The following is a 20,832-nucleotide window of genomic DNA, read 5'->3' on the forward strand; positions in this document are numbered from 1 at the left end:
CCTTACCAATAAGGCTGTGCAGGATCAGCTTTAGAATCTTCTCTCCATAAGGCTTGTACTGGAGGAGAGCTGCGGCAGCCTCAATGGGCCCTTCCTGCTGCAGTTGCTTGATGATGTGCCGAAGCGCCACTTTGCCGCTGCTTCCTGAAGCAGTCTCACGACATAAAAGAGCAACACCTGCATCAACTAATCGTTTCAAAAACAAGGAAGCTTAGATTATTGGACCAAATACCTTTTCTCATGTAATGGCGGCGGCCACCCAGAGCTTTCCCTCCGTGCAAGTCTATTTGCCTCTTGGAGTGTATATACATCCACATCCTGTGCCATTAGGTACTTGTGTCTGGCTATCTTTAACAAGAACTCCGTAGGTAGGGTGTCCTCCCTGCTTGAACCACGCTTTTCTCGCCCCCACACTGTCTGTTTCTCCATATGTTTGCTCCTTGCACACCCACTACTGCCCTTCCCCTCTGTTCCTCCCTTTTGCTGAAGGGCACCCTCCCCTTCCCTTCCCGCGTTCATTCTGTCTCTTTGTGTACTTCTGCCCTTGCTGTACTTCGTGTGTCTCTACCCTTGGCTATTTAGGTTCTTTCCACCTGCGCATATAAGTCTGAAACGCAGTGGCTCCCTGCCCCTCTGCCCTCCCTCGCTCCGCCTCTTTCCAAGGCTTACCGCTTTCTGACGCGGCATCAACGCGTCTGCACCGCTCTTCCGCGTCGAGTTCAAGTGAGTTTCCGCCGACTAAGGGACCTTCTGGGAGGGTCCATGCCCCTACGTAGGAGGAAGGCCCCTCAAGTACTCCTTGAGGGGCCTCCATACTCTGCAGGACGAAGCCACGGAAATGTGAAGCAGCAAGCACGCGCGCTGGAAAACACGGCGCGGACACCCAGAAGACAGAACTGGCACAATAGATAATGGTAAGACAGATTGTAATGGCAAAAAGTAATTCGAGAGCCATAACATGCAGCTATCCCTAGACAGGAAGATGCATAGATATATGTACGCATGCGCCTATATGTATGTGTATGAATATGTATGTAGATATATGTACAGATATACGTATGTATGTGCGTGTACAGATGTACGCCTCCGACCTACCTGGACCACACGTTGAAGACAGCAAAAAGAGGGTCCTTTTAGGCCTAGTTCATGGATCTTTTAGTCATGAACACCATGAAAAAGGTCCTGATGAGGGCAGCAAGGGAGACAAACAGAAATACTCGGAGACGGGGTCTTAAGGGAGCAGCTACCTGCACGTAGCACTCGGGCGAGGTGACAGCCAGGCCTTGGAGGGTATGTATCCTATGTGTAGGCATATCTCCTTTACCCCCCTCTCGCTCCTCTTTCGTGTCGTGGACTCATAATAGGTAGCATATATACATGCGAAGCAAGCCGCAATCAATACACCACCCTTTCAGGGGGCACAGAGCGCAATAGGCGTCGCCAGCCATAGAGAGCCGCCTATGCTACCAGCGCTGCTGCCGAGCAGCGAGCCGCGGAGACTGCTAAAAGGAGAACCACCAGTGGTATTGTCGCTCCTTTAGGCCGTAAAACACCATTCAACGCTTATTATAACGAGATGTATATATATATTTTCCTCATTCCCTTCAAAGAGTATTCGCAACGTCACTACCTGTCCTTGGCCGTAACGATCTCGCGAGGCCCCCCTCATGAGCGCCTCCGGCGCGAGAGCGGTCTGCATGCGCTGCCGACATGCCTTGTTCGGGAATGTAGAAGTTGCCAGATGTAGAATACCCCGGGAAGTGTCTTATGCGTCGCGCGTAAACCTGGAGGCTCCTCCTAATTTGCCGCAGCAGCTGCGCTTGCGGTCGATCCGGCGCTGGCAGCTTGCTGCGCGTCACGGGATGGTCTTGTACGAATTACGCTTCTTCGGCTCGCTGTAGTGAGAATGGCAGATCTGGAGGCCTTGAAAGCTCAGTTTTTGGCGTTGCAGTCGGCTCCTCCGCAGGTTCGGATCAGCGAGAGTACGTGTCTGGATGTCTTGCAGCTGTTGCTGCAGCAGCAGCTCCTGCGTGTGCTGCCCAGCAGCAATGGCAAGGAGTTTATCACGCCGGAGAGGCTGGAACAGGAGCTCAGGCTCTTGATAACTCAGAAGGCAAGCAGCCTCTTTCTTCCAAGCCTCGAATTTCGGGGGGAGCTTCGCGCTGTCGCCCTCCTCGCCCCTCCCCGTCCCTTCTCCCTCTTCTTTCGCCCTCTCCTCAAGCCGCTGGGTGTTCGCAACACGATTCCTTCTTTCTTGGCTAGAGAGTCTGCGTTTGGTGATGGCGTTCAGAAGGGTAGACTCAATGTCGCCGAGGCTGCGCAGTCTTTAAGCCTAAGCAGCGAGGCTGTTGGACTGAAAGCCGAAGAACTCTGCAGGAAGAGCGCAGGACTGTGCATTCTAGACGGCGACTTGATAAGCAGCAGCTATTTGTCGAACCTTGCGGCGGAAGTCGAAGAAACCCTCGAGGTAGCGACGGCGTCCTCACAGACACAGCGGGGGGAGTGTCGTTATCGCAGCAGGGAGAAAGAGGCCTACCTGCTGCACTTTAGGTTGCACAGCCTGCATGCACACTCATGAGTCTGCATGCACGTTCATGAGCCTGCATGCACATTCATGAGTCTGCATGCACATTCATGAGTCTGCATGCACATTCATGAGTCTGCATGCACATTCATGAGCCTGCATGCACGTTCATAAGGACCACACCCTTACATGCGTTCTGAAGGACGAGCTTGCAGCGTGCTGTCTTCTTCAGCAGCCTTCATGCTTGCCGTAGTCGCGCCCCCTTCCTTAGACGGAACGAGGCAGTCGACGCACGAGCCGCTCTGCGAACACTCTTTCCCTGTGGCGCCGCTAAAAGGCTCTTATGGCGTCGTTTGCCTGCCTCGAACTTCTGTCGCTGCTGCAGGAGCATGGCCGCGTTCTGCTTTCCTTAGTGGCTCAGCGTTACGCCTTACCCCTGCATTTCATTCGCCAAGAAATTCCTCCGAGGATCAATCCGCGCTTAGCCGGTGCAACGCTGCAACCAACCCTCCCTCTTTGACTCACCCTATGCCGCTGTTCCCCACAACCGTCGTGTAGTTCACTTGTAAAAGGCACGCTTACGCAGATCAAACATGGCCTGCTTCCTTCCGCGAGACTCCCTTCTAGCTTTTCTCGCCGACACGCATTCTCCATGCCTGCCTGCTGGTGGATCTACCGATCTAGCTCGTTGTATGTGCCGCTCGTGCCCCCTCTCTGCCTTCTTGCTGCCCATCTGCCTCCCTGTGTGCGTGTGAACTCGTGCCAGTGTGACTCCCTCTCTGTCGACTCATAGGCCTAAGGGTTCCTTGCTGCTGTCTTCCCTTTCTTCTCCCCCCTCCCCCTCCTCCCTGTGCGCCTGTCTCTCCCTCCATTCGAAAAACTATGCAGCGTTTCCTCGCTCGGCACGTTTCTTCCGACGGCCCCTTGCAGTCGCACTGGCAGGGGCATTCGCAGGAAGACTTTTGTGCGCCGCATTCCTTCTCCACACGGCACGCCTTCCCGATCCATGCATTCTCGCGCGCAAGGCCTCTTCTTCTGCTGCTGCTGTTGTTGCAGTGTCTCTGCAGCCCAACTCCCTGGATACGGCTGCCTTCGCTGCACACGTAGCAGCAGCGGCACGAGGACTTCTTCTCGGGGCGTCAGCGCCGCTCTCCTTGGTGGATGCTGCGCAGGCTCTCAAGTGCGCTTGAATGTATCTTTAACTGCTCTGCAGCGTGCGCTGTGTGCTGGTGTCTTGCTCAAGAAGCTCTATTTTTGCCAGGTTCTTTGCTTGGCCCCTTTACCTGCCCTTTCCCAGGAGCCGTCGGCCTCCTCTCTCGATCCTGCTGCTCGAAGCCCTCCCTCTTCTTTGGAAGCGCCCTCCGCCTCACCCTCTGCCACGCTGTAGATGCATGCATCCTTTCACATGGGGTCCCCACTCGCCACAAGTACTTGGCTGTCTTGCCGCACTCTTTCGCTGTCGAAAGAGCGCAGGTGTGTCTTTCGTAGCCGTGCTCTCTTGGCTCCTTGGTCTCGCCTTACGGAACAGCTGGGGGCATACGCTTTGGGGTCGATGCATCTGCCTCAGCTTGCCATTGGAGAGCCTCATTCAAGCGGCAAACGACTTGGTAGAGACGGGAGCGGCGTGCGGCCAGCTGCACGGAAAAGTTTTTTCTCCTCGGGCCTTCACAGATGCGCAGGAGGCGCAGGTAGATGCGGGTGCTGCTGCTTTCGCTGCCGCATGAATATCCAGCTGCTAAGAAGCCCCCTTGCGAAATGGCAGAAGCAGCCTATCTAGACTCTCTCCGCTCTGCCCGAGCTATAGAGGCTTTAAACCGCTTTGCACGCCTCGCCCTGTACCCAAGCGACTGCGGGCAGGAGAGCGTTAGGAGGGAGGAAGGGAAAATCGTAGCAGCGGGCTTAGCACCGTTTGAAGCGCCTTTGTGCTGTACCTGCTGCATGTTTATCAGATCGTGGGATTCTGGAAAGCGAACGGCTTCGTCACCTTCTCCCTGCTGCAGCAAGTACTGGGGGCAGAGTGGAAGATCTTCGCGCAAAGGCACTTCAAGGATGCAACAGAGCTCAGCTCTCTCTTCATCAAAGAAGCGCTCCTTGTCTCGCCTAAAGCCGCGTTGGAGGTGCGCACGGTGCTCTCTTGCTCTTGTTCTTGCTATTTCTCTTCCTATTGCTATTGCTCTTCCTATTGCTATTGCTCTTCCTATTTTCATTGCTCTTTTTATTGCTATTGCTCTTGTTCTTGCTATTGCTCTTCCTATTGCTACTGCTCTTGTTCTTGCTATTTCTCTTCCTATTGCTATTGCTCTTCCTATTGCTATTGCTCTTGTTCTTGCTATTGCTCTTCCTATTGCTATTGCTCTTCCTATTGCTATTGCTCTTGTTCTTGCTCTTGCTGGTGATGAAGATCGTGATGAAGATGTGTGTGGCCGGCCGGCTGCCTTTGCGTTTGGTCACTGCCTTACTTTCATCCTCCCGCTTGGTTGCCTCACTAGCGAGAGAAGTGCCTTCGTCAGGTAGCGGCGGCAGTCTGCGCGTGGAATGCCTCTCTTTTATCGATTTAAAAAGTTGCAACGGTTTTCTGTCATGTTCCTCAGGAGGCCCTCGTGGAGGGCATCTGGATCGAGCTGACCCCTTTGTTGCCTTCCGCACTTTCAGACGCAGATATTTCCGCAGTGGCCTCTTTGTTACTCGCGTCATTGGGAGTTTCTCATCAGGGCCCCTCCAAAGGGAGGCCTGAGGCTCACGTCCTCGAAGGGGGGATCATCGTCTCCGAGACGTGCCTCAAGAATATCTTGGAGGCATTAGAGCCTCTCCTGCAGACGAAAGCTGCCGAGACAGCAGCTCGCAGCACAGGCCCCTGCAAGAGCGCCGCGAATGCCACGCAGCAGCAGCAGCAGCCGCAGCAACGGCAGACTGCAAAAGCAGCAGCTGCACCCGCCGTAAGCGGCTTGTGCTGCCCGTGTCTCCTGTCCATGTCTGCCGTGTGGCTCTGCCTCAAGGGGAGGAGGGGGAAGGGGCGAGAGGGGACGAGACGGAGAGAGGCTGCTTGGTTGCTGCGGGTGCCTCTAGCGAATGAGGCCCGCCGTTTGTGTTGCTATAGCTCTCGGCTCTCTGCACCACCCACTGCGTGTGCAGGAGAGCGACTGGGAAGGCGACTGCAAGAGAAAGGGGAAGAAGGGAAGAGGCGCCAAGCCTTCAGGTGCTCTTTTTCTCACGAGGCTTTGTTCACGAGGCTCTTTCATTCTTCTCAGTATTCGGGCCGTTTCGTGCTGCTGGTGTAAGAGGGTGATCGCAACTCTTGTGCCATCATGCTCGTCTGCGCCTTACCACTACCCGAGTCCTGTACCCCCTTGAAAAAATATCCTTCTGTTAAACCCTGTGCTGCACGGACGATTCCCTTAGGAGCTCGGCAGAAGGCATGCTCTTCAGGCACTTTGCACCAACAGAAGCAGCAGCAATGCGAGGCTGTGACACGCGCCGAAGTTGATGCCGCAGGGGTCGCGTCATGGAATGCGATCCCTGAGGTTGCGCAGGAGGCGGTTTGGCCTATGCTCCAACTTCGGATTGAACAGGTGAGATGTCATGTGTTGAGCGGAGAGGGAGGGTACGAGAAGGGGCACTGCGTTGAGAGGGGTGGATGGAAGCTGCAGCGGTAGCGAGAACAACTTAGGGGAGAACGCGCTGAAGTGAGATGGATGCGCGCGAAGGTGCCCGCCGATATTAGAGGCGTGCTTGTCCATTCGGTTTGTCTAAGAAAGGAGGGCGCAAAGAAAAAGACAAGAATAGAGAGGCCGTCAGAGAGGCAGCGGCGCTGGCGGAGATTTAAAACGGGGAGAAGGGGAAGAAGACGTTGCTCCTGTTGCGGTTGAGCACGCTTTTTTCAGGCATTCGCTGCAGCTCTTGCTTCATGTCAGGCCTCCGTCCTGCAGCAAAAGCAGCAGAAGGCTGCGGCAGAGGGGGAGCTGCTGCAGCGACGCTACGAGGTTTTGTGCCTTGGGCTTAAGGCTGTGGAGGTGAGCAGCAGGGCTAGCGCGAATTGTAAGGGCAAAAGGCCACGTGGGGTAAAAGAGCTGTTCTCCGGGGAGTTGCATGAATTTTGTAGAGCCTTTTTTGTTTTGTGGCTGGTGATGGTAGTAGTCGTGCTGCTGCTGCTGCTACTGCGGGTCGCAGGCCTTATGCCCGCCGTCACAGCAGCAGCAGCTGCAGCAGAAGCAGAATCCTTTGGCTGCCCATCTTTTCAAATCGACTGTGTTTGAGATCCTAGACAAGCTCATCCTGGCAGCGTTTATGCATGAAACCGGTAAGAGGCTCAGTGGGCTGCGCAGTACTAGGCCCAACACGGTAGCGTTATCGGTGGACCCTTTGTTTTCTTAGCCGCGCGAGCGAGGGTGTTGCTATGGCTGCTACTCCTTGTTTGGACGATGCTGCTGCTGCTTAGGCGAGGTGGTGGAGGTGTCGAGCAACAATCGCCAGCAGCTGCTCTCTCGGCTGAGCGCCAGCGGAGATGAGAGCAGCAGCAGTGCTGCCTCTGCGCTGCAGCAGGCAGCAGCAGCAGCCGCGCGGAGGGACGTCACAACTATTGGAGTGGACATCAAAGAAGCCGCCAGCGAATGCCATGTATTTGTGAGTTTCCTGATGCGGGCGCTGCGTGTCTGGACAGCGTGTTGTGTCGCGTATGCATCCAGTCATGGCCTTCCTGTTGGAACGGGATTTGGTGCAAGTGCTGTTCAATTGACTGGAGACACGCGGGTGCATGCAGCATGTACCTCTGCTTTTGCTCCTGCTCCGCTTGCTGTTTCGCTGCAGCTTCGTCCTCCGGACAAGAAACGGACTAAGCAGCTGCTGTCAGAGCTGCGTGCGACTTGGACAGAAGCAGCAGCGACAGCAGCAGATTTGCAGCAGCACAGGAAGCTTTGCCATGCCGCAGCGAACCTTTTGCTTCTAAAGGTCGGCAGATCGAGTTTTAACAAAAAGCGCCTGTGTGTCAGGAGTTTAAGGTTTCAGACAACGCCTGCAGGGGCGGGGTTGAAGGGGGGGGCCTACACCTTATGATGCACATTGACTTTTTGCGGCGTGTCTGCAGCACACTGGGGTGTGGCTGGAATTCCCTCAAGAGGACTGGGCCCTTAATGCGGTAAGTGCTTTACTGGAGCGGCAAGACGAACGGGAGCCACCGGCAGAAGGCCTCGAGGAATTCAAGGGCCTCCTAGAGGCATTGCAAAACGGTGAGTAACTAAGGCTGTGCGCTTTTGGATTGGCCTGCAGCGCGGTTGTGTTCGCTTGCCGTACGAATCTGGGAAAGGCCATTCGTTTTAGGCTTTGAGTGCATGCTCTGCTAAATGCTGCCTGCAGGCGCAGAAGAAGCTCTGCAAAACGCAAGTGCCTCCCTTAGAGCCAAGATTCTTCCTGCAGGGCCACGCACGTAGGACTACATTTGAGATTTTTTAAATGAGACCCTTGCAACTCTAGGCTTACTCCTAGTTTGCGAAATAGCTCTCGAGTGCGTGTTAAGGGCTCCCGTTTACCCCTTGGAGCGGGCCTACTTCAGGGCGCTTTCGCTACACTCTCTCTAAACACTTGGAGCATTTACAACAGCGAATCTCGAATATCATCTAGTGTACTTGCGCTCAACATTCCGACGTGTCGTATCGAGCTAGCAGTAATCTGCACTAGAAGATGTGCGAACACAGAGGCCAATGAGGCAACGCGCTTCGCCAAAGTTTGTTCAATCCCAATTTAGTGTAGTAGAAAGTGCCAAATAGTGGAGCTTATCCCCATATGGCTTGTCGTGCCGAGAACGTTGCCCAGAACGAGAGGCCTTCTATGGCGCGTTTTGGCGGGTCCTTATGCAACAGATTCCTTTGGTGCCGCACGCGACTTGTTTCTCAAAAACGTAGTGGCAGCTCCCTGAAAACGGCCTCTAGAAGGCGTATGCATGCCAGCGGTGCGCTTCTGGAAACGAGGCTTTTCAAATATGGCGATGTGCCCCCACGTACTTTGGGGCCACAGGCTGAGATCTACGATCTACGGTTTGTGATAACGCATTCTCATTTCCTGTCAAACAGATTTTCTTCTGGGCCATAGACTTCGCACTTCATAGCAAATTGGGGTTCTAGACTCCATGGCTTATGCGGATCTGCCACAAACCGCCGACGCTGTACTTCTTAGGCGGCTCAATCCCAGGAATGCTTAAGGAGCTCGAAAGGTTTGGCTTAAACACTGCCGCATGGCGGGATGGCCGTTCAATCCACGAAGTGCGTGGACAGAGGCGCAGCAGGGGGGCCCCTGTCCACCGGGGGGCCCTTGCGTCATCGAGTCTCACTTATCGGAAAGCACTACCTGCGTGGCGTCCAGCTAGCCACCAAGATTTCCTTTAAATTAGGTCGCCCGAAAAGGCATTGGCGCGAATCAGCTAGTTCTCTTTGGCTGCATTGTATGCAGCGGAAAACTGTCTTTGTCAAGGACCCTCACGAAGACGCTAGAATCCGGTAGCAAACTCCATGAATCGCTTGAAACTCGCCATTATTTGATGCTTTGTTCTTTTCTGTCTTATCCTATTGCTGGAGGCCAAAATTTTCGCTCACTATCCCCCCTGCGTCTCATGCAGGGCGACTTGGGGAGGTGCTACCGTGCAGGTTGCAGTTTTGTGCGCGTCACAAAGGACTCCTCTTCTCGAGAGACCCCTGACTACTCTCCTTGCCTCTGAATACAGACTGGAAACAGGCCTAAGCGGAAACGACAGTGCAGAGCTGGCCGCTATAAGGGAAGTTCAAGTCACGCCGGCAATCCACCCTAGCTTGTTACCCCCAGACACAGCATAGGCACTATTGAAGGCCTAACCAGGGAGAACCAACATGGCCGTGCCGCTTTCGCGGTGCTGCCGTATTTCCTCAGGAGGCCTTTGCCATTTTTTTCCCCAGGGGCCCCCTTCCTCTAATGCTGCCCTCTGGCACCGCCTTCTGTCGACATCCTGCTCATCCGGCCCCTCCTCTGCGTCCTCTGATGCGAGTGCTCCTTCCGAAGCGGTTTCTCCATATTCCGATAAGCCTAGGACAAGCAGCAAAAATCCTCCACAATCATTTTGGGCTTTGTACGTTCGGGGGCTGAATCCAGCCTACCGGCCTCGCCAGCAGATGTTTGCCTTCTTATCTTCCCAAGGCATTGCAGTTGAGCATTTGACAAAAGGGGAAATCGCAAATGCGACGCTTTGGATAGCTCAACGAGAGGCCTACGGGGCCTCCTTCCCACGTTTCCCTCATGGCATAACGCTTGAGCACAAGATCAAGGAGCTCAAGGAAAAATATCCTTTGAATGAAGCCGGATAAACGCAGGCACGCCCAGCCACCGGAAATATAACTCTCTTACCAAAGGCCATGCATGCAGCCTCCAAATGTCCAATATCGGCTCAAAGAGCCCAGAAATAAAGAGCATACCACACCATGCGAGACTAGCGAGCGAACGGCGAATGCCCTTTCTAGAGTCTCCTAGGACTGTACGAGTTGGGGAGGAGGCGTTTATGCAGATCAGAAGAGTTTCATGCGGCCTTGAGTATTTTCTTCCCGGAGGGGCGGCGTGAAGCCTCGTGGCAGCAGGGTGCCGCGGGAAGGCCTGGAGCCTCCTTGCCCAAGAGGCTGTTAGGGCGGCTACGGTGTACATACAGCCGGTTTGAGCTCAGCAAGAGGGGCCTGCCTCTTTGCCGTAGTCCTACTTCGGCGGGCGCGGATCAGCGCCACTGCACATCGCCCGAGGCTTCCTGTGCCGGTTTTTTGCTTTTACACTACTGGCGACTGTCGCCTTCTTTGTGTCACCTTCACTACCTTTCAACCTAGTGCCTGCTAACGAGTAGGGAGCGACGTGTGTCACGGGATGAGGGGGCATTGGGGCAGGCCTCGCCCTTCGCCCTCCCTCCTTTCTGGAGGCCTACCCAGGAGCTGCAGCAAAACAGCATGCAAACCTGCAGTGGAGTCGCAGCCATATATATACGTGCATATCTATAGAGACACACTCTAGAGACGCCATTTCCGATATTGGCAGCCGCATGCAAATGCGATGGCTTGAGAGCATACACTGACGATTGTGACTCACAGCAACCCCAGGGCTGACGAGGCCTGGCAGGCCACGGGGTAGCCTCGTTTTCCAGAAGCTCCTTGCGTGAGCAGACCAGCCTTGCTGATAGACAAAAGGGGGCAGTGTTCATACTTAAAAAAGGTCCTTGCTGCTGCAAGTCGGGGCAGCTAGCTGCCTCTCCAGCGGAGTCGGCGGACGAAAGAGGTCACCATCTCAGCCGAGGAGACGACCCCATATATTGTGCGACGGGCTGAAAATCCCGCAACCTCACATGACATCTTTGCGCCTTCTCCGATGCTTGCTCTGCGGCTGGCGCAGCCACCATTGCTGCTTTCGCAGTGTCTGAGCAAGTCGACGCCATCGCCGCTTCCGCAGATAGGCCCTCCGCCCTTCTGGGTGCCCTCCCTGCCGCTGTTGCTGTTGCTGCTAATCGACGAGGCAAGCAACGAGCCTATGCCCGCCAAAATCGTCACCAGCACTACCAAGGCAACGGAGAAGCGCAGCAGGAGAAGGGCTACGGTCTGCAGGAGCCACAGCAGGGGCCTTACGACGATCCATTCCAAGATAAGAGCTCCTGTCCACATGCTGCATATACAGTGCAAGACACACACATATATATATATATACATTAAAAGGACGCTTTAATCACGCATTTGAATACGTGCATCAATCTGGGGGTGCAATCAGCCCGTGGCCTTTCGTGGTGGCGTGTTTTTTCGCACGATTGGCGAACCAGCCAGCAGCAGGACCAACTCAAGCCTTGTAAGCTCGCTCCTTTAGGTTTGCCTTGAGGCTTAGCAGATTCAGGGTTGCGCATTACACGAAACAGACACAAGTCCAGAAGAGGAGAAATAGGCACTTCAGAGGCATCTCCTTAGGGGTCCTTGAACGCCAGCTCTTGGGATGCGGCCTGCTCCAGCTCCTGCTGCCGCTGCTGCTGTTCACCGTCTCGACACCCCATCCAGAATAAGGACCTTCTTCTCCCGAAAAAGACGCTTCATCCGAGTAGTATGTCGTCGTCGTACCGCTGGATGCTGCAGCAGCAGCAGCGCGGGACTGTACAAGAACATCTTCATAATACCGACGCTGTTGCCAACCGGCCTCCCCCTTGAACGGCTGCATGCATGCAGACAACACAGGCTCTAGAGAAACAATTTCTACCTGTTCTCCCTGGCGGTTGATGACTCTGAGCTTTCTAAGTTCGAACTTTCTAGCGCTTAACAGCTTCAAGCACGGGCCTACCCAGAAGGCAGTAGTGCTCGTCAACAGCAGCAACCCCAGGCAGCAGCACAGCAGCAGCAGTAAATGCCGCCGCTCTCGTCGCTGCTGGTGGAGGTGCTGCTGAAGCATGAGGTTCTGCTGCTGCAGCAAACATATAAAGTCTCTTTCAGAGGCCGTGGTTAAGCTGCTGCTGCTGCTGCTGCTGCTGCTGCTCGTGTGGAAGACCACGTGCCGCTCTGCTGCTGCTGCAACAACTGATGCGATGGGGGATGCTCCTGCCTGCTGACTCGTGCTAGATGAAGACATAGAACCTCCTGCTGATGCGGCTGGCAAGGCCGCTCTCGCCGCCACTTTCTGAACACTGCTACTGCTGCGGCTTTTGCTGATGCCATCTGCATTAGACGCGATGGAGGAGCAAGAATTATTCTTCATGGAGCTCGAGGTGGCCTGCTCCCTGCTGTGGCAAGTGCTCATGCTCGCCAGGTCCAAGATGCCTTTAACATCATCTTTTTCTTCCACTCCCGCCTCTCGCACAGCTCCTGCTTGTGTTGTTGCTGCTTCAGCTAGACTAGGCACACGTCCCCAGCTGGCATTTCCAGCGCAACGCCAGACCTGGTCGGGATGCTCGCTGTTGTCACTGCTGTTGCTGTTGCTGCTATTGCTATTGCTGCTATTGCTATTGCTGCTGCTGCTATTGCTGTGGTTGCTTCTGCTGCTGCTGTTTCTGCACGCAGGAGTTTGATTTAGCCTTCGCGTCAAGGGTGAAGAATCCCTCGAGGTGACAGTGCGCCTCACTGGCGTCGCTACGTCCTCTCTGGACGTCAGTGAAAAGTGGAGATTGGCTCTTGATGCTACCGCTGCGGAGGCAGCTGAAGGTACTCCTGGTATTCTTGTGGAGGGGGAGGCCCTGCGCAGCCATGGAGTTGATGCTTCTGCGGCGGTAGAGACACCACGAACGACTCGGGTTCCTTCTGATGCCACTGTCGTAGTAGGCAAGGCAAGGGGGGATGCAGAATGCCGATCACACTCTGCCACTGGCGATCGGTGCACCTTCGGCGTTAGTGTGCAGCTAAGCCGTGTTCTTCTGCCAGCCTCCACCGCACGGGGAGAGACAGCAGGAGCAGCAGGAGCTCCTGCTGCTGCTGCTGTCTCTCCCCGTGCAGTGTGAAGCCCCCACGGCTCCCGCATAGCAGCAACAGCCGCTGACGATGATGATACTACTGTACGGCGTGCGGAGAGATCGGAGAGATGTAGCTCGTTGCCTGTATCTTGCTGCCTCGTAAGGCGGCAGCTAGGGCTTTCGTGGTGTCGCCGCTGCGATGGTCGGTGTGGATACTGCGACGGATACCAAAGCCTCGCCTCCAGCTGCGGCTCGAGACCATTCAGCTGTGCCCAGCACTGCTGCAGTTCACGCTGTTGCTGCTGTTGACGCAGTTGCACCTGCTGCTGCTGCTGCACTTCAGTGGCATCCAGTGGCTCCAACGAGACACCATGACGTGAGCCCGCGTCCTGCAAAGGTATTAGTTTCTCCTGCTTGATGTGTTCTTGTTCTTGTTGTTCTTGTTGTTGCTGCTGCTGCTGATCATGCTGGCACTGCTGCTGCAGCTGCTGCAGCTGCTGCCTTGCCGCTTCCAGCTGCTGCAGACGCCGGCTGCGCCGCAGCCCCTGCGGTGTATCGGCAGCTGCAGGTGCTTCTTGCGGCAGCTGTTGCTGCTCCTGCTCATGAGGGCTGCTGATGTTTGGGTAGCAGGCACCACGACTGCTGCTGCTGCAGGGTGTAATGAAGGCACCTGTTGCCAATGTGGGCATTGGCGATGGGGCTTTGGGGAGAGATGTCATTCTGTTAACGCTGCCTGTTTATCTCAACGCGCATGTTCCCCTACTGCCGCAGCCTTCGCAAAAGCGGTAGTCCATACACCCGCAGTAACTGCTGCCAGGCATGAACCCGCGCGAGGGGCTAGCCGTTGCAGAAAAAGAGGCTCTCACGTTACGGCCGGAGCTCTGAGCATTGAACCCTGCTGCTGCCACTGCATGCGGACCCTCCGCTGCTATTAAGAGTTGTGCTCCTAATCCCTGTGCAATGGGCAGATGCAAACCTGATAGACAACTAAGAAACCTGCGTAGAGGGCCACATGCCGCTTGTGGGAACCGAACACCCTCAAAAACCCCTCATGAAAGGCGCCGCGGTTCAGTGACTCCCGCAATCAATGCGCAACAAAGACCTTGATGTTCACAATTATTGCCAAATCTCGAAGAGGATGTTTTCGAATCAGTGCTGCGGTGGCTGCTGTCCGCTTCTGCCCCTTTGCTCGAGTCGGCACATAGTGGGTGCTTTCATTCAAGGGCCCTGGGTTCCAGTGTCGCATTTAGAGGTCGTTTACTGGCCTAGTTTCGGTGAAATCGCGGTTTTTCGATGATATTGAAAATGGTGCTGATTATTTTTAAAGTTCCAAATAACCGCAGGCATAAAATAGCGTTGTTGAAGGCCGCCGTCACGCAGAACTGCTGAGTGTGGTACCACCCCCGTACAGAGGAACCGATTTCCGTATAAATCCATGTGATCTCTGGCTTCTCACAATGTTTTGTACCTATCTGATGCTTTTGGACTCCTTTCTGTCGTGGCTTTGTCGGGATTCCCTTCTCTTTCTAGTGGGCATTGTATCGGGGTTGGTCTCCCATACGCCGAGACGGAACGGCCCCTTGAAGCGGCTACTGAAATGGAAATCAGCCAATCTTTGACCTATCGGAGTTGCCTATATCCATAGGATGTCTGATCACTGAGCTAAGCAGAAGGAACAGACGCAGCGCACCTACCTGCAGTTTTGCTGAGTCCTTTGTGCTATGCGCTCAAAGCACCTTTGTCGGTGGCACAAACAATTGAGCGCTGGAATTTGAAACCTTATACATTGCACTAGCACTCATAAATAACAGGAATACTCTACATGCAATGCTGCAGCGAAGGAAACAGCGCCCTGCGAAAGGGTACCTTGTGTGGGATAGCGCCGCTGTTGTGGCGGTACAGTGGAGAGCGGAGGCGCTATCACCCTCTTGGGGAAGTTGGCTCAATTTTCTTGATTGTTATAATGTAATAGAATGCCAAACATGACTCTGCTGATTTGTCAGGGCCCTGGGCCACTCTGGGTGCAATCTGAAATGAAGCGGATTCTTTGTGCATTTTCAGGAAGCCGGTCGTGCAGCAAAGCTTCCAGAAGGAGGCCTTATTAATTACATGCCTCCACCTACTACCCGTCCACGTCTTTATTTGTTTTGTTGTATGATGGCCCTTCTCCTTGGAATCCCTCTTAGAGTTCCACAAGCGTTAGAGGCACAATCTCTCAAAACAAGACATCGAACTCGAAGCTACATGTACATTTGATAAAAACCTAATACGCATTTTTCCAAACGCACTCCCTCAGCCCGCGCTCCTCCGAGTTCCCCACATCAGCTAAAACGCATTGCTACGATGCGCCTAAGTGCACCCTCTGAGTACTCCAAGCGATCACCGCTACTTGCATATGGCATTTATTGCAACTCAGCACAACATTGCATTTTGTTGTACCGGTTAACGCTACTTTGAAATAAACAATATGTGCGAACATGGCGTATAATTAATCTAGTAGAAAGTGCCTCAGTGTAACTGACCCCGTAACATCTTACCCACTCATTGCAAGTAGAAGCCAGTTCATGGACGCACGCGCTGACAATCTAAGCATGGCAGTTCATATTCTTCTGCCTCGGATTGCATCTCAGGCCAGCAGGATCACCGTGATAGAACTGTTCATCGTAGTGCAAATCTCATGGTGTCCCGAAAGAGCAGGATCATATGGTTCATGCGAAACGAAAAGTGCAGAGCTCTGTCAGAATATACAATCAAAGGAGGCTCACCTCGATTCTTAACCACAGAAGATCATTTTCAAAAAACTTATGCTTAATGCTTTGCACTCGGGATTTTGGGAATAGTAGATGGTGCATGAATGCAAGGGTCATAAGGCTCATGCAGTTACGTTGGGAAACGTGAATTCTTACAAACACGAGGTGCTGAGCTGAGGAAAAGCAAATTGCTGAGACGAAACAAGAGCCTGCCGTTAATTGCGTTGGTTATGCCCATAAAATGCTTCATGGCCAGAAAAGGTGCGACTGCAGGGACACCAAAACTGACGAACAGTTCTAGGGTATACGAAGTCATGAGATTTCTTCGTTAATTTCATTGAAGAGTAAAGGTCCAAATGGATAGAGTAGGAAGCAATGACGCTTACAATCGGGCAGCGCAAGTACGATAGCTGTAAGGTAGCCGAAGAACGTTCTTACTGCAGCAGCATCCCCCTGTCGGGGTCATACACTGCATTATCTTTGGCACATATTGATCAAAAAGCGGCGATTTTAGCAAAGTCATAAATGAAAGTTCGGTAATTAGATGTATGTCCATGGGGCGTCACAGCACTCTTGCGGCTACATAAACGTAAAGGTCGCGTCTTGACTGCTTCAATTTTTTGGCGGACCCGGCTCACTTCCTACACCACGGAAGCACAACTGTTCCCACGAAAAGTGTACATCTGAGCTTCTTTACACTCCAAAACCGATGCTTGTCCAATGACAGCTAAAGCACGCTACGTAGGCGCTGCACATGTTCGTGAACGTATCCGCTGAAGACTACGACGCAGTCCGGATAAACAACCATTCGCCTCTCCTTGATGGACTCAGAAAATCGCTGCTAACTTCCTGTCGCACTTTAATTGGGGCATTAGCAAGTTTGAGAAACTATACAGGTTTACTTGAATGCGTCAATGCCAGTGTGAAAGGACCGTTTTGTGCCTGTCATCAGGATGGACAGATACTTGTACCACAGCGTCTGCAATGTGAGATGTCGAATGGACTGTTGGTGCGTGTATCTTACCAAGCAATACGTTTACGTCAGATTTTAGGTATTCTGCTTCGCAAAGAGCCTGTTTAGGAGCCCAATGCTCAAACATAAGCCATCTTTTGTCCTGTTCAGCATAAACACCGGGATCGGTCCACACGAGCTGTCCGGCTCCTGCTCTTTACCCTTATTCAACACGTCATCCGCCTGCCGGTATAGCTCTTCTTCACGCTACAATAACTTTAGGCCACCACGAAACACAGATTGGGGCTGACCCAGGGATTGGCTCAATATGATGCACTGGATGACAAGCAGGTGTCCAGCCTGCTGACAGCTTGTCATTATGTAGCACATCCGCGAGCCCGCGCAGGTTTGCCCATGCATGCTGTTTCTCGACTAAACGCTCGATCATAAATCCTACTAACAAGCCAGCTGCTTAGCCAGAAAGGCGAAATGCGTGCCCAGAATACCGCTTTGCTGAGCCGCCCGCATGACGACTCTGCGTCACCTTGTTGAAGCACCAACTCTACCCTGCTCACCATAGATGGAATACTCTTTGTTAAGGGTACCAAAGTTTGTCGTCACTAGGGTCATTTGGCACATTAGCCTCCACAGCACGCAGCTGCGGCAACATGCGCACTCTGCGTGGGTCACTCTTGGCCTGCCTATAATTTCGCCATGGTGCCCAGATCCAACATAGAAGTTATGGACCATGTTTATAGGACCTTATTCGGATTCACAGTAGCATGCGATTGCCTTAGCCTTGCAAATCCTTGTGTTCTGCCACCCTTGAGCATACCTGCGTCTTTGGATCTGCGCTAACGTGTGAGCATGCAGATTACACTTCTGCGTATCTTCGGATAGCAGTTCCTTTCACATCCAATCTTAAGCAGGGCTAGCAGGGTTTTGTCATTAATCTGAAATTTTATCTCCGCACAATTGAGTTCTTGGGTCTCAAACTGTGGCTTGATCCCCTATAGTCCCCCCACTGCCCTGCGCCCTACATTAAGGCCTTCCGTTTCCCTTGGTGTGCCTTCTTGCTCACCCAGCAGCATGCTATCACTAGACCCTGTGTCACCGTCATTATTCGTTGGCTCCCTGCATGTGCTCGCAGTTCCGGATTACTTGGCTAGTGTCGCGAATGAAAAACAGGTGCATTGGTGGGGGGGAGCCTCTCTGTTGCTACTTGGCGCAGGTTCCCACTGGCATTCTTTTTTGTTTCACTTAAGACTGCAGGTTGGAGCCGCCTAGCCCAACCCATACCCCCAAAGACTTCAGATCCTGGCCTTGATTTTCCTTTTCTTCAGCAGGCGCACAAACTGTAAAAATATGCTCCTCACACCCCAGGTAATTCATCATTTGCGGAAGCCCCTACGAGTGAGTGTTTACTCACTAGGTCACTGTAATTCTTGCAACCCATTAATGCGATACTTATTGTAAACTAGAAATGAAATACTGATGAAGCAGCTAGCCATCTACATCGTGGCATTTGCGAAACCAAGTTTGATATATCTTAAAATACAGACCTATTGATTGGTTCCCTTGCAGTAGCCCTTTATACGATCCCAAAGCCTGTTGTTAATCGTGTATCGGCAAAACTACGGGCCAGCACGTGTACTAAGGCTTAACTTGCGGTAATCCCTGCAGGCAGACGACTTCCTCTGCGTGATTTGTCATCATTGAACTGATTCTCTCTTTAATAATTATGCCGCAGAGAGCGCTTGCTGCTCTCCGTCTGTGGGCCACCAAGCAAGGTACATGTTCAACCGGCTGGTGAGCTCTTCATGGAATTACCCTTCCTTACAGCCATCACTTTTGCGGTTGGCTCACCCACGTCGAACCATCTGTAGAAATTTCATCGGCTTATGAAGCATGCCTTCCTACCAGTTGTAAATGTGCGTCCAGATCTTTCATTTCTGCCTGTGTCGCGCCAACAGCCGTTGTACTGCTCTCAAACGTGGTCGCCCCTGGACTTTCTCGTATTGTGCTACCAACAAAACCCAAGTGTTGAACTACCATATGGACAGAGCAAAGATATTCGCTTCAGAGAAACGTATTTTTCGCTGTATCCACAACCAGTGTATTGGGGAGAACAGCGGCAACGAACAGTGCGATGCTACCAACTGCAACACTCCACCAAAAGCATCCGTAGCGAAACGCCAAACTTCAGGGTCAATGCAGAATAAGGTCATTGGGTGTTTCCCCCCAAATATCTCCTGTTTCTCCCCTTTCAGAGTTCTCGCCACAAGGGGAGAGAGGTTGCTACAAATCGCGTGGTTGCACGTTCTAAGCACTCCAAGTATTCACAGCTTCGTGCATAAAGCACACAACACTGCGTCTACTTGCATAGAGCTAATAGTAATCTTCGATGAGCAGAATACAGGAACAGACAAGCCGATCAGTCGACTCCTTTTCAATGCCTATTAGAAAAAACTAGTGGAGTCGAAAGTGTGGAGGCGTTGCTGAGCCCTAAATACTGGTGCTCTCTCCCCCTTTTTTTAACCAACCTGAGCCGGAAGGGCATGGAGCTAAAAGAGTGACCTTCTCTAGAAGGACACCACATCTAGATGACTGTCCATTAAATTACAGAGTGTATTTAGGCCTTCTCCCCGAGTGGAGAAACTAAGTTCTTCTGAAATTCGCTCTTCACAGGGGTCTCCCAGGGTGCATGCTGGACCCGGAGGCTGCAAGAGGCTGCTAATTTGCGCCGTAGAGGAAGTAGCTCGCACAGGCTGACATGCAGTGTGTCTACATGCGTAGAGAATTAGCCTAGCTCCTTTCATGTTACGGTATGCATTGTCACGGCGAACCCCCGCATTGAGGCTCTTGGTATTGCAAAACAGGCAGTCTTCTTGCTACATCCCACTAGAAACAGGCCCTTCAAGTCCTCTGAGGCGGGTGCATGAACCCTTCGCGGGATTTGTACTTTGGGGGTACTGTGTTTAATAGACCTTTCCGCCACAACGAAATGCGAGCGTCTCACAGGCTAGGTGCGGTTCTCTGCAAGATCCCTGCAAATAAATGATACGCAATTTAAGGAGAATACTAGTCTATTAGAGGAATGGCGTTCGAAGAGAATTGCCGACCACCTTACGGAAAAGCTAAAACAACTGCGGTTGGCTGTCCTGCCTTGTTCGCCCTCACTTTCTCCCTTGCTCGGATGCCATGAGACTCAGCGGACCGCTGGCTTGCCCCCAATTCTTGATGGCTAAAGATGTGTCGTAATTTATCAGCTAAAAGCTTCACAAAGCCTTAAGGAAACTTCATGACCACAGGACTACTTCAGGAGAAAGGAAGGGGGCCCTGTGCGACCTCTGGCGCGCGGTGTCCGCAGATCGCCGGCACCTTTTCTGCATTTCAAGGGAAACATTAAAGAACTTTGGGTCTTTTGCATCCTTTGTGTTCTTTCAGTGCTACTGCGCATTCCTGGATGCTCATTTTGTCTGACGGCCTCGCAGCCGTGCGGGCAGAGTCATGGCATAGGCTCGCCGCAGGGAGGGAGATCTTCCAGGCGAGCCGCTGCCGTCAGCATGAACTGCAGCGTCATTTTCAGTGCATCCTCTGCGATATAGGGGGGGCTTATAGGAGGCTCAGGGCCAGTTCGCGCTGCTCTCCTCCCTCCCGCGGCATCCTGGCGGTCCCCTACTCCTTCTTCTGCAACTTGAGGGACGTCAGTTTCCCCCGAGTAACTTGTTTGCACATGGAAGGATGGCGGACGCCTCCGGTGGCATCAGTTAACCTATAGGTTGGCAGTCTCATAGCGTGGTAGTGGTCGTGAAGAGAGCGCGGAGGTGTCGCTGCCCTTGCCAAGCACGTCTTCCTCACTCTGTTCTTCTGTCCTTCTACTCACCCTAACGTCGTGAATCCTTGCGTGTTTGGTCGCGAAAGGTCACGGGAGTTCCCCGCTTCGCAAGCTGCAGGCGTAACTTCAGCGGGCTGGTTGGAGGTAGGACGGAGAAAGGGTAAACAAACTCGCGGGAAGGGGGCAAGCACGGCGGGAGGCGGACGTGGCTTCCCCAGCGCAACGCATTGCACGCTGGCAGAAGAGGGAGCTCATATAGAGGAACTGAACAATGCTTCTTTGCGGAAATCTGACGTAGACAATACGGAGGACTTGACGGCAACGAGGACGAAGAGGGAGACAGCCACGCGCCAACCGGAAGAA

At 53.2% G+C, this 20,832-nt stretch overlaps 2 protein-coding genes across 2 annotated transcripts; one reads left to right on the top strand and one right to left on the bottom strand.

Annotated features, from left to right (window-relative positions):
• The first annotated feature begins 1,906 nt into the window (after positions 1-1,906).
• Positions 1,907-8,261, top strand: LOC34620102. Its single transcript, XM_026336147.1, has 14 exons — positions 1,907-2,113; positions 2,291-2,467; positions 3,592-3,704; positions 4,092-4,212; positions 5,116-5,361; positions 5,657-5,722; positions 5,974-6,093; positions 6,436-6,582; positions 6,692-6,821; positions 6,960-7,144; positions 7,328-7,468; positions 7,605-7,746; positions 7,874-7,943; positions 7,991-8,261. The coding sequence occupies exons 1-14, from the start codon at positions 1,907-1,909 to the stop codon at positions 8,259-8,261; spliced, it is 2,136 nt and encodes a 711-aa protein (XP_026191932.1).
• Positions 8,262-9,356: 1,095 nt separating this feature from the next.
• On the bottom strand, positions 9,357-13,648 carry LOC34620103. Its single transcript, XM_026336148.1, is given in 8 exon segments — positions 9,357-9,568; positions 10,607-10,690; positions 10,836-11,159; positions 11,383-11,695; positions 11,831-12,421; positions 12,479-13,100; positions 13,293-13,477; positions 13,607-13,648. Coding segments are annotated over 8 exon segments (2,373 nt in total).
• Between the last annotated feature and the right edge of the window lie 7,184 nt (positions 13,649-20,832).

The sequence above is a fragment of the Cyclospora cayetanensis genome, unplaced genomic scaffold (assembly GCF_002999335.1).
Source record: "Cyclospora cayetanensis isolate NF1_C8 unplaced genomic scaffold, CcayRef3 CcayRef3_contig_94, whole genome shotgun sequence".
NCBI lineage: Eukaryota > Apicomplexa > Conoidasida > Eucoccidiorida > Eimeriidae > Cyclospora > Cyclospora cayetanensis.